General features: G+C 33.1%; 1 protein-coding gene across 1 annotated transcript in view; it reads left to right on the forward strand.

The window, feature by feature from the left end:
* LOC135217916 (uncharacterized) overlaps window positions 1-12,835 on the forward strand; it is a gene marked incomplete in the record, with an annotated part of 536,838 nt that overhangs the window by 455,768 nt on the left and 68,235 nt on the right. Inside the window, 5 exon segments of the mRNA XM_064254001.1 lie at window positions 159-380; window positions 2,857-2,969; window positions 5,564-5,784; window positions 6,071-6,232; window positions 10,285-10,369. Coding sequence (XP_064110071.1) covers window positions 159-380; window positions 2,857-2,969; window positions 5,564-5,784; window positions 6,071-6,232; window positions 10,285-10,369 — 803 coding nt within the window.

A 12,835-nucleotide genomic window follows, 5' to 3' on the forward strand; every position in this document is an offset into this window, starting at 1 on the left:
GGAAAATACAATTTACACAGGTTTTTAATGGGAATCAGTTGAAAAGTGAAGTGCTATTTTTCTTTTGTTTTACTGTAGTGTAAGTACTGCCAACATTATTTGATTAATTATTTTGCTTAGCAAGGTTATCCGGATTTTACCTGAAATTTCTTTCACAGATTAATGGGAAAAAACAGCCATATATTTGAGCAGGTAGCTGCTGAGTGCAGTCGCCTTACACGGACTGTTGTGGATCGACAGAATGTGGAACGTAAATTTGTTCTCAGTGGAATAAAACATTCTCAGTGTTGCCATGTTCATCTAACCCATAGATGGAGAAGTCTGATTGAAATACTTTGTCATGAAAGGGGTACTTGGCATTTTTCAGACTCATATCCAAGGTAATGTTATTATAATTACACATTAATAGGTACAGTAGCTCACCGATATAAATGGATAAGTGTCCGAGGCTACACTGTTGTAAAAGAAACTCCAATATATTGTTGTATATACGTATAGTACTGAAAAGTAATTTGCAAAAGTTAAACCATACTATTATATTTATAAAAATAATGATTTAAATTAAGGGTGTTTGCTTGCTATATCCAATTACAGTACAGTATATTGCAAGTATTATATCATATTGTTACTGTATTACAGAATATAAACATTTTCATTGTAAGCCAATTGCATTTGGTATTTCTACTGACATCTTCATTGCCATTATTCGCTAGAAGAAATATAATCCAGATAGTTTTTCTTGTAAATTAACAAATTTTGTTTTAAAATGTGCACATTACATGATTTTATAAGCAGTAAGTATGATTTCACAAGTTCCAGACATCACTTTGCCTGCCTGTCATTCGTTTTACTCACCCTCGTTTATAATCTGTAGCTTTAAATTACTGGTATTCTTCCTTAAGATCTCCATAGCATGAAGGTTGAATAAAATTGTAATTTGCTTATACGTACCCATAGAAGCCACCACAGAGAATCGGCAGGGTTTATCAACTTGACACCTTTAATCCGTAATGGACAGATACTCTCAAATGTAGCAATAACAGGTTTTGAGTGGTGGACAGATTACCTCCTGGTGAGTATCAATATTACGTGCCATGGATTTGGAGAAATTAGGTGGGAAAGAGGTTCCATTACTTTAATAGACCATATATTTATTAATGGCAATTTTCAGACTGGCTCATACAATATGAAAACAAGTAAGAACTAAAATCAGTTAACAAATTCTGAGTATATATGTTGTAAAATATTTACGTAAATTTACTGAGATTGAAGAATGTACATGTCTTTTCTAATATTTCTTTGCACTTTTATTTACAAAATTACAATTATAACTGACATAGTACTATCATACAAGATAAGAGCTAAAACCAACAGCAACCTCTGGGTATATTTATGAGCAAATATAAATACATCATGAGAAATAGAGGCAGTACTTGCTCCCATGAAGTCAAAATCACAACTAGCTCATGAGCTGCCTGTGTCTTGATATTAGCCAGTCTAAAAGTTACCATTAGTGAATTTATGGTCCTTAGAAGTAGTGGAAACTCTTTACCGCTCAATTCCTTCAAATTGATGGTGTGTAATATTGCTCACGAGTGGATCTGTCCACCACCCAAAACCTGTTATTGCTACTCAAATGAGAGGATCTGCCCATTAAGGGTTAAAGTTAGTGGCATACTTTCATAGCACCACCTTCTACATTGTGTGATGGATGAATGAAAAATACTTTATTTTTATTTATGGAATTACAATAAAAAAGTTTTTAACAAAACAACTGTAACGTAACTTATTAAACGTGTGTTAGTTAAAGCAACTAACATTGGCAAATGTCTGTCGATTCTGTTGTTTATGTCAATACAGTATTTGCTGTTTCTTATTCCATTGTTTTACATGTAGTAGCAGTTAGTTGTTAATTGTAAGAAATATTAATGAATTCTTACATAAGCCACAAATTTGGAAATTTGTTAAGCATAGGCCTATTAATTACTTAAAAACTAACCTACATAAGCGTTATTGGCGAAATCTGTCGAAAATGGGATGAGCATAGGAAGCCTAGCCTAGTATATTGTGCATATTATGCACATCTACTGATAATATGACGAAAGTATCTTTCACTAATATATAAATGAAATCTTGTTTTGGGACAATATTTTAAGGATTGCATGATACATGAGGTCAGATGATACATGATTATATATGCAAATTGCATTTCTTTTTGATGCTGTATATTTTTTAGTCTTACGGAATGTTATTGTTGGAAATTAAATATGCTTGTGTATTTAAGAACAACCTTCAGTTCCGAAATCCGAAAAATTCAAAAATCAAAACACAGCTTGCCGTGAGGTTCTTGGATATGGGATTGTGAACCAGTAGTACAGTATTGAAGTCATTGTTTTATTTTTTGCAGTAAAGGATTTTATTTATATAAACAAACAGTACTGTACCCAGAAAGTTGAGATAAAAGCCTTATTTTTAATATAAACTGCAGGACAGTAAACGCTTTAGTATAATTTTTAGAGTTGAAAGCCATGTAAATTAATAAAGAAACAGTGCAGCACTTGATCTGGAGGCAAAAATCCTCAAATCGATATTTGCATTTTGCGCCGATACATCCGGAAGTACGATATACTACTGAGGTCCATTAAATCGGTGAGCTACTGGATATCCTTAAAGCATTTTTAGAGGTTCATTTATTACAAAGGTACAAGTTTGTAGTAAATGCATTTTGCTCTTGAAATATTATCTTTCAAATTGTGTTTCATATTACTCTGCCCGTTATATCTCCTTACCATATTTTTAGCTCTTTGCATTTGAAATATTTATCATTGTATGGCATTTTTTTTCTTTATTTAAAAGATCTTGGCAACTTGACCAAACTGAAGGGCCTATGAGAGTCCGTAAAAGATTAACAAGGGGACGCTTGCATTTGCAACCACGGTATCTGCTTGATGAATACAAGCAAAAGCTTGGTATGTATTGTCCTTGATTTATTGCTTTTATATATGTAGATAAATTGGCCAGTTGTTAAATTTATTGATTATAATATTCAGTTCTGTAATAATTGTCTTGAGTTACCAAATCATTTTTAGTGTATTGTTTGTTAATTTATGACCTGTGGAACTACTCAGTACACTTATGACTGTAATTGATGTAGTCTGTACTAAACAGTATAATACAGATAGTAATCAGCTTATGACTGCAATTGGTTACAACCAGCTGGTCGTAAGATGATTTGGATGTAAGTTGGCCCATGTTAATTTAGTTTAGGAATATTATACTAGCCTAGCCTACACTAGGGTAATCAATACCATCTTTACATATAGGGTAGCCTAGCCTACACTACACAGTATACTTTATACATATATGGCATAGTAATTATTAATTTCAGCTAATTCCCCGGGTTCAATGCACATTGGCTTATGATAATTCAGTACAAAGAGAAATTACATTTAACAATTAGCCTCACATATACGATGATGATGATATCATGGTACATATATCGTATACATACGAATAAGTAGCCTAGCCTACATTATACTGTGTACTACATATAATTTAGTAATTTATTAATATAAGCCAATTGTGGAGGTTCAATGCATTCTGACTATGAAATATCGGTAAAAAAAAAATGGACATGAAACGGGAATCAGAATCGGACCGAAATCAGCATAATTGAGAGATGTCAGGCTGCTGTTGGCTACGTATATTTATGAAATAAAAACACAATGAATATGGATCTTTTTCATGAATCTTTTAAAAAGGTATCCAATAATATTGTATGTATTCTCATATTATTGTATCATAAAATACTAACAAAGCGGTCAATGTTTTGGTTAGGAAATTGGCTGATGGCGAACATGAGTGTATTTCACAATATTTAGCTCAATTTGGAGCGAATTGCCTTGCTTCTAGTTAGCATAAAATATCTAGATCCTTTACTTATATGAGACAAGGTAATTTGTCATTATTCAATGTGTTTTTAAGTCAAAATATGAATTTAATACGTCTTGTGAACTAAATGATTTTTTCATTAACAGATTGTGCTGTGGGCATGTTTAGTATTGTGGAAAAATATTACATGATTCCATTTGCTATTTTCACTTGATTTCATCGTAGTACGAGCTTTAGCATTTCGTTACCTATCTTTTATTGGTGTAAAAACAACAGTAAAATGTGTTCTTTTAAGACCTGAAGTTTTGATTAAAATGATTCTCTCTCAATTTTATCTATGGTTGTGTTTGATGGCGTACATTTACTGGAGTTATATTCTTGTTGCCAATGCACGATAATAGTCAATAGCAGCTCAAAAAGTGAGCTGCGCATGTGTGCAGAGCTCTCAGTCGCCTGTAAATATTTTTTGTCGGCGCTCCTAGCTCCTTTTTTTGCCTACCAAATATCACTTTATTGCTCCCTGTGACCTTAATATATGGGCCAAGATCTAATCTGATATCTGATTTGTTTTAAGGCCAGATTGCTTCAATGCACATATATGTGCTATTTTCTATTGACTCAAATCACCCTCTTGACTCATATTAAGGTCACGGGGCAATAGAGTGATATGTGATAGGCAAAAAATGTGCTGGGAGCAGGGACATAAAACATATACATCCCCTTACTAAACCACTGAACAAGTGACTGAGAACTCTCTCCTTGTCGAGTATTTAAGCTCCTTCTCTCTGCGCTGTAAGTGGCTTAATGCACCAACAAAATTGATTCTCAACTTTTCCGTTCCATTCCTTAGAAATTCAACAAGATATTAAGCTGCTTGAAGCTAAGCAGCCTAATATCTTGTCAAGAACTGTATTTTTAATAATCTAAAGTGCTGAACTTGTTGCTCATAGTTGCTATGAAAACAAGCATTTTTTTAAGAGAATTTTTTTGTTTTATTAAGTGATAAGGCAGTAAATCCTATGCCTGATAGAGAGATTTGGAATCTTTACGTATTATAAATTTCATTGTCTGGACTTATGCTTTTAGTATATGTTCTACTTTTGTTTATGATTATTCATACTTTTTGGAAAAATATAAAAGTTCCAATATGTATAGAATACAGATTATCAGTGGAAAAAAATTTGTAAAAATTTGATACTGTATGAAGATTGTAATATTTGTGTAACGTTTTTGTCTGATAATACTGTACACTCCAATGCTACCATCTATTCAGCCAGTTCTTTCATTTTCTTATGATGGTATTAAATTCTTCAGACAACACAGGATTTTTAATTCGCAGTTGTCATGGTGTGAAATGCCGATACATTATTAGAAAATGTCATATCACAAGAATATTGTAATATTATTGAAGTTGTTGAAGTAACACATAGTAAGTGTCCTCTCATAATTTTAGTATTGAAAGTTAAGTTTACTAAAAATAAAATTAAAATTAAAAAACCATTACTGTAGTTTGACACTTACATATGATTTTGTCACTGTGGAATTATAGTGAAATGGATTCTTTAATTAAAATCTCTGAAAAGTTATCACTGAGAATGTTTTAATTGAGGTTTGCAGTATACATATTTGTGTTCTTAGTACGTATATGTATAGTGTGTTTTTCTGTTTGTAGAAAAGGAGAGTCAGCCTACACCTTTAGAAGCAGTACTAAGAGGTTCAGAAACAGAATCTGCCATGGCAGTATTGATTGAGCGACTAAATTTGAGCGAACGAATTGTTCACATGAGCAGTGCTACTGTCATATCACCAGGAATGGAGCAACGTGGGGAAATTCTAATAAGTCGAACTGCAATGTACTTTATAGGGGAGCAAGTTACCGTAGATATGAATCAGGTATCATATATATTTTGTGTAATATTTTTAATCTGATTGCAATTCAAAATTGTAACTTTATTCAGTAATTTTATAATGTACTATATACATAGTTAGTATTTGTTATGTTGATACTGTAATATCTGGTGTTAGTTTGGATATATTGTAATTGTTATAGCAATATTTTTCACAAGTACTGTAGGTAAGTGATTCAATGGTTACTGTATTAAATTCCTGTTACATTCTTTTATTAATAAATTTTCATGAACAAATTACCAAAATGAATGAATATCTTTGATATCTGTAGTGTGGTGGCAGCAGTGAATTGGTATCTGTTACGTGGCCTTTAGACAATATTCGGGAGATCCACATCAGAAGATTTCAGCTTCAGGACTGTGCTTTGGAGCTTTTCCTGACAACTGGACACTCTGTGTTAATGGCATTTTCAGACTCCCATCACCGTAATCAGGTTAGCCTGAAGTACAAAATTTTCGAGTTTGTAGTACTCTTGATATATTGTGGAATTCATTTTATGAACATTACCTCAGATATTTGTGACCATTGATATATGGTGTATTTGCACACTTCAAATACTCTACTGTTTGTTTTACACAAACTACAAACCATTGCCAAACGAAAATAATTTTATTGCTCATAATTTAGAAAGTCGAGTTAAAAATATAAGTAGCTCATTACTATAGTATAAACATGCTTATTTAAATTAACTGGGAAATCATCTCCAAGTGTTTGCTGGTTGTCAAGACTTTTCAAGACTAATTTAGTCTAGCTTAGGCTAAGTTAATATCTAATCATATCAGGTGTTGCAAAACCTATTATGCAATACATACTAGGAGCTAGGAGTAAAAAAATCCCATTTATTATTTGTAGTTTTAACAAACTGGTTGGCCTACACTACTGTAACCTACGTTTGGCCTCACATTATAGCCTAATATTAAGGCAATCCCCAGTTATCAGCAGCCTGGGTCATCAGCGACCTGGTTTTATGGGGTATCTCTAGCACTTAAAATTGCGGAAAAACTTAAATTTTCATCACCGAAATGTGCCGATTTCCAGTTATCACAGCCAACAATAAAGTATTGGCGCTGATACATACCTAACGGCGCCATTAACAGGTTACTGCGCTGATAAGTGCTGAAATTGCCAACTTTCAGCCGTCGGAATGGAATGGAATGCTGATAATTGGGGACTGCCTGTAGTTTATACCCACATCCATGCCAAATGTTACAAACCAGATTGTGTTATTGGGGAATTATTGAAAATTCTTTGGAAATAAAATCAGTACCAGGATGGATGGATGAATGTGTAAACAAACTAATTTTGATGTGTGCATAAATATTTTTTTAGTTTTACAGTGCTCCATATGTGTTTTGAATTGTATTTTTTCAGCTTGTTTTATTATTAATGTAAGAAAGTAGAAGAATAGAGGAGCTTTTTTAATGAGATAGACAATACTATATTTGGCACATCAAATGAGAAAGCTACTTGTAGACTAATGGAGACCTATGTAGTATAGAGGAACATAAGAAATGGAACCAGAAGAATAGTAGTATGTTAATTAAGAAATTATAATACATCACAAAGCAATTAACAAGTATGAAAAGGAATAAAGTGATCAAACATCATGAAAACAGAACCAGGTTGTGGGTTAAAGTTTTTTTTATGAGTAATCAACTTTTCTATGACATGCAACACTTTCTTTGTAACTTTAATGTATAAGGATTAAGAGGTGTATGTTCAGTAGTCTAATAATGATACAGGCGGCCTGCTGTTAACGGCGCAATTGCTTAACGGCGAATCGGTTTTACGGCTGTTGTCAAAAATATTAATTAAAAAAATAAGGCATTTTAAGGTATTTTTATGGCACAATTTTTGGTCAACAGCATTGCTAGCGCCGTTATGTCTAGCGAGTACACACATTTGTAGAAATACCGTTCAGCCCATAACGGTTATGCAAATGATATTAAAAAATTGTATTGAGAGTTATTACATAGGTATTAGGGTAAAATATATGCCTCTGATGGTGTTCCATGCAGAAAATACATATTGAGTTAAATGAGTGCAACTTTAGCTATGGGTGTGTCGATTTATAAATGTTCATGCTTTTATGTTTAAAATGTGTATGAAAATGTGTTACATATAGGTATTTTTATTTCTGCACATAAATATGATACAAAGGCAGCTTTTGAAACTGCCCTTCACGTTATCAAATATGTTTTTTCATGATCATTCTTGTAAGCCGATGCCTACCGCTCTTCCAATAATATCGAGTTAAAAAAAGTGCAAATTTAGCAGTCGATGTGTCGATTTTATAAATGTTCATGCTTTAATGTTTAAAATGTGTATGCAAATGTATTATGTATAGGGTATTTTTAATTCTGCGCAGAAATATGATACTAAGGGAGCTTTTGAAACTGCCCTTCATGTTATCAAATACAATGTTTTTTCATGTTCATTCTTGTAAGCAGCTGCCTGCCGCTCTTCCGAAAAATTGATGTGTCGATTTCATAAATGTTCATGCTCTTATGTTTAAAATGTGTATGAAAATATATTACGTTTAGGGTATTTTTATTTTTGTACATAAATATGATACAAATTAAGGCAGCTTTTGTAACTACCCTCCACGTTGTCAGAGGATGTTTTTTCATGTTCGTTCTTGTCCTCCACGGTTCCGAAAAATGCATGGTGTTATTTTATTATTTATGCATCTTTTCCATAAATCCTTTAAAAAATTATACATTACTTCACTGTATCCAATAATATTGTATGTATTCTCATATTATTGTATGTATTCTCATATTATTGTATTATAAAATACTACGGCAAATCTAAGCTAGTATTCCGCGGAGCGGCCAATGTTTTGGTTAATCACGAGTTTGTTTCGCCATATTTAACGTAATTCTGAGCGAATTTTCTTGCTTCTAGTTGGCATAAACGAATATCTAGATACTTGACTTATATGAGACAAGGTTATTTTTCCTTATACGACGTGTTTTTAGGTGGAAATATGAATTGAATGTCTCGTTGTGACTGTGAACTTTTTTTTTTTTCATTAACAGATTAGGTTGGCGGCATGTTTACTGCGTAAAAAAATTATGTGATTCCATTCGCAATTTTCCTTTATATCATCATAATATGAACTTAACATTATTTATCTTATATCAGCGTGAAACCGACAGTAAAATGTGTTCTTTCAAGCCTAGTAGTTTTGATTAAAATTATTTGTATCTCAATTTTATCTATGGTTGTGTTTGATGGCATACGTTTACTGGAGTTTCATCCTTGTTACCGATGCACAATAATAGCCATTAGTAGCTTGAACAGTTTTCTCAGCTTCAGTTATAACTAGGTTTAAATTTGACAGTATATTTCCCAATTGATCTTTGATCTATATTGATCTTTGATCTATAGCGAATAAAGTTATTACATTAGGATATCTCAGTTCTATTCTACATAACGTCATTTATAACAACTATGGTAATAGTGTACTATAGTATGATAATTGAAATACAAGCCAAACGGATGTTATCGAATTCAGTTGTACTTAGAAAAAAAAAAGTTGTTTTACGTTAGGTTGTTCATGGCTGTACACATTTATGCAACGAGTATGTATAACTTTAAATCCATACTTTCATCATTCTCTTTTGTTGTTTTTGAACTTATGTAACTAGGAGATGGGATAAAGTTAGGCGATTGTAATTTGGTCTCTCATAAAATCGGATTATTGTGAGACGAATTATCGTGGCTTGAACACTACAGCTACCTGTACTCTGTATAAAACCTTATTATATCTTTACATACTCTAGACACCCAAAGGATTAAAGCTAGGCTTTTTTCACTTTACAGTATTTATAATACTATAATGTACTGTACAGTAAATTCTATAGATCTATAGTACTGCATAAATATAATTTTACTTATTGCTCTATTGCGGTATTTAGGTGCAGTTTTACTGGTCTTGGGTGCGGTAACTGGTCTAGAATTTCGAAAGAAGGTGTGCGACGGCCGTAGGCTTTAAAATCGCTTAGCTTCGAAAATCACTTGTTGTCGGCGGCCAGGAACGGAACCCCTGCCGCTAACCGAGGGCCGCCTGTAATTATATTTGCATGCAGATATTAGTATTCTTAATCTTCCACCATAATACCTGCTTTAGGTACCCAATAAGGCTCAAATAGTAGCTTCATAAATGGTTTAGGTATGCCTTCTTAGAACTAAAAAATATATTGTTTAACAGAAGTGCAATTTAATATCTCTACTGTACCTATAGGCAAGTCCTAGTGTATAGTAGCTAAAAAAATCTATCTAAGTGACACAGATAATTTTATGTAAACTTACTTCTGCCCATTACTTTGTTCTGTGACTGAAGGTCTAAGTATTTTGATGTGGCATTTTTGACTAGGTTTCTGTTTGGTAGGGGATGTTTTGCAGTAGGATGTTCCAACTGTAAGTGCTGCAGGAATTTATTGTTTTTCAATTTCTCAAAATTTGGAATTTTTTCAACAGGTCATGGGTGTCTTGACCTCCTCAGATCTTCCAAATCTTTCAAGTAAAACCACTTTGCCTGAGGTCACTACCCAGTGGAGAGAAGGTAAGCTATTGCTATTATTGAGCTTCTGTTTTTATTAATGTTTCATGCATATAAAGCTTTTTAGTGTTTCAAGGTACTTTAAAAAATGCTTAATCTAAATGCTGTCATTATGGCAGTTTTACAACATATGTTATTGTATCCCCATGTACTACAAGGAAAATAACTGTACGTAGTTGAAAGTATTGAGATGCAGTGAAATATGGTTGTGCTCAATTGTGTCTAAAATTGATTGTAGCTTACATTATGCTAAAACATTACAAATATATCAAGTGCATCATTACACTTCTGAATGTCAACAAATTTGAAGCAATATAGTTGGTCTTTTAACACACACTTGCCAACAGAGGCAAATAACCATCTATTCTGAAACTCAAATCTTCACAAGGTCAGATGAAAATGAAATTAGGCATGAAATTATGACACACCTTCCTGAATATAGTACAAGCAGTCGCCAATTATTGGCAATCTGGTTTTATGGTGCTTGTCTAGTGACAGGTGTCAATACGTATCTGCTTATCAGCACTGATACATAACTAACAGAGGTGCCGATGTCCAGTTATCAGTGCTGATAGGCACCAAAAATCACCGATTTTCGGTTATTGGTGCTCTTTGCTTATCATGCCATTGGAACAGAACCCCCCACCGATAACCAGAGACTGCCTGTATGAGATTGCTTATTGTCATGATATCGGAACAGACCCCTGCCGATAACAGGGACTGCCTGTATGAGATTTCTGTTGGGTATACTAAATGTTTTCTGGATATTTCATACTCGTCCATTTTCCTGGGAAGTCTGTTTAATAATTCCAAGACTTAAGACCTTGGGAAAAACCTTGATCTAACTTAAAACTATAGACCAATAGCTCTCACAAGCTGTACTATTTGAGTTAATAATAAACAGTAGCCACTGATGTGGCTATTAGGAAATAAATAGTTACTATTTAATCAGAATTTTGGATTTAGGAAAACCAGAGAACTGGTGGGTCTTTGGAAAGGCGTGTGCTAGTGAAGGTATACCAAAGGGTCTAGCTTCCTGGGAAATAGGAAGAAATATGAATTCCTTCATAGATTTCTTGACATATTACTGTATAAAAATATTAGTTGGATCTTAATGTTTAGACATATACTACTGGAAATTAGTTTGACAAAACGGTGTGTTTAGTATTTCTCTATTTGGAATAGCAATAAACAGTTTAATAAATTTGATCAAACTTGAGTCCCAGCTATATTTTATGTGGATGATTTTGCTAACTATTGTATTGGATCTTCTGAATTAGCTTAACACAAGAAACACAAACAAGAAATAGGCAGACAGCAGTGGGTTTTAAATTTTCATCACAAAACTCAAGTTATTAGATGCACCCAAACTACAAGTAAGAAGAAAAACCAACTGTCTGAAAAACGACTCTTCCATATGAAGAGGATGGTTATTGTTTTGTAGGTGTCATATTAGTGATCTTTCTCTTATGGTAGAGTTATAAAGTCCTGGAACTTTGTAAAAGAAGTATATTACATATTAATGGAGAGCAGATTAGACAACCCTACTCAGGCTGTATACAACTTCATGCTTGAGCAAAAGAGACTATACATATCAAATATATGATTATGCAGCAAAGATCTGCTTAGAGGAATTAGATGTTGTGAACAACTCAGGTACCATATACATACTTTGTTTGCATAGGGGCCTTGAGAACACCACCATTTTCAAGTACTGGTACATCACCCCATGCTATCTGGAGAAAAGACTTGGGTTTACTTTAAAAACCAATACAGTGTTCCCCCGTATTCGCGGGGGATGTGTACCAGACACCCCCTTGAATAGTTAAAACCAACGAATAGTTAGAACCACTACTAAAAATGCTTATAACTGCCTATCTTGAAAGTTCAGATACCAAAGGTATACCTTAAATAACATCCTACTTCAAATATACCTAAAATTACTAACCTATTACTGTATTAATCTTTGAGATTATATTATTAATATCATTTGAAAGTCATCTTAAACATTTTACCATTAAAAATATATAGTAGTACCTCGAGATACGAAATTAATCCGTTCCGAGGCGGCCTTCATATAATGAGTTTTTTGTATCTTGGAACACATTTTACATGTAAAATGGCTAATCCGTTCCAAGCCCTCCAAAAACACCCCATTAAATTTCATAATAAAGCTAAATTGACCTATAAACAATGAAATACTACAACAATTTGGACCATTCAATACCTAAATTAAGAATAAAAATCCAAACCTGTAAATAAAGTGTATAATTAGTGTACAAGAAATATTACTGTAACGTAAAATGTCAAAGCTTACCTTTCGAGTGAGGCTATCTCCGAAAGTGGCGGCAGAGGAGGAAGAGGACAAACGGCAGATAACGTACGTACACTTAACTTTACGAAAACAAATAAAAATTTTAAGGAAAACTATAAAAATAAAATTTACGAAAAATATTAACAAAACTGTAA

This window comes from Macrobrachium nipponense, chromosome 9 (assembly GCF_015104395.2).
Source record: "Macrobrachium nipponense isolate FS-2020 chromosome 9, ASM1510439v2, whole genome shotgun sequence".
In the NCBI taxonomy this organism is placed as follows: Eukaryota; Metazoa; Arthropoda; class Malacostraca; order Decapoda; family Palaemonidae; genus Macrobrachium; species Macrobrachium nipponense.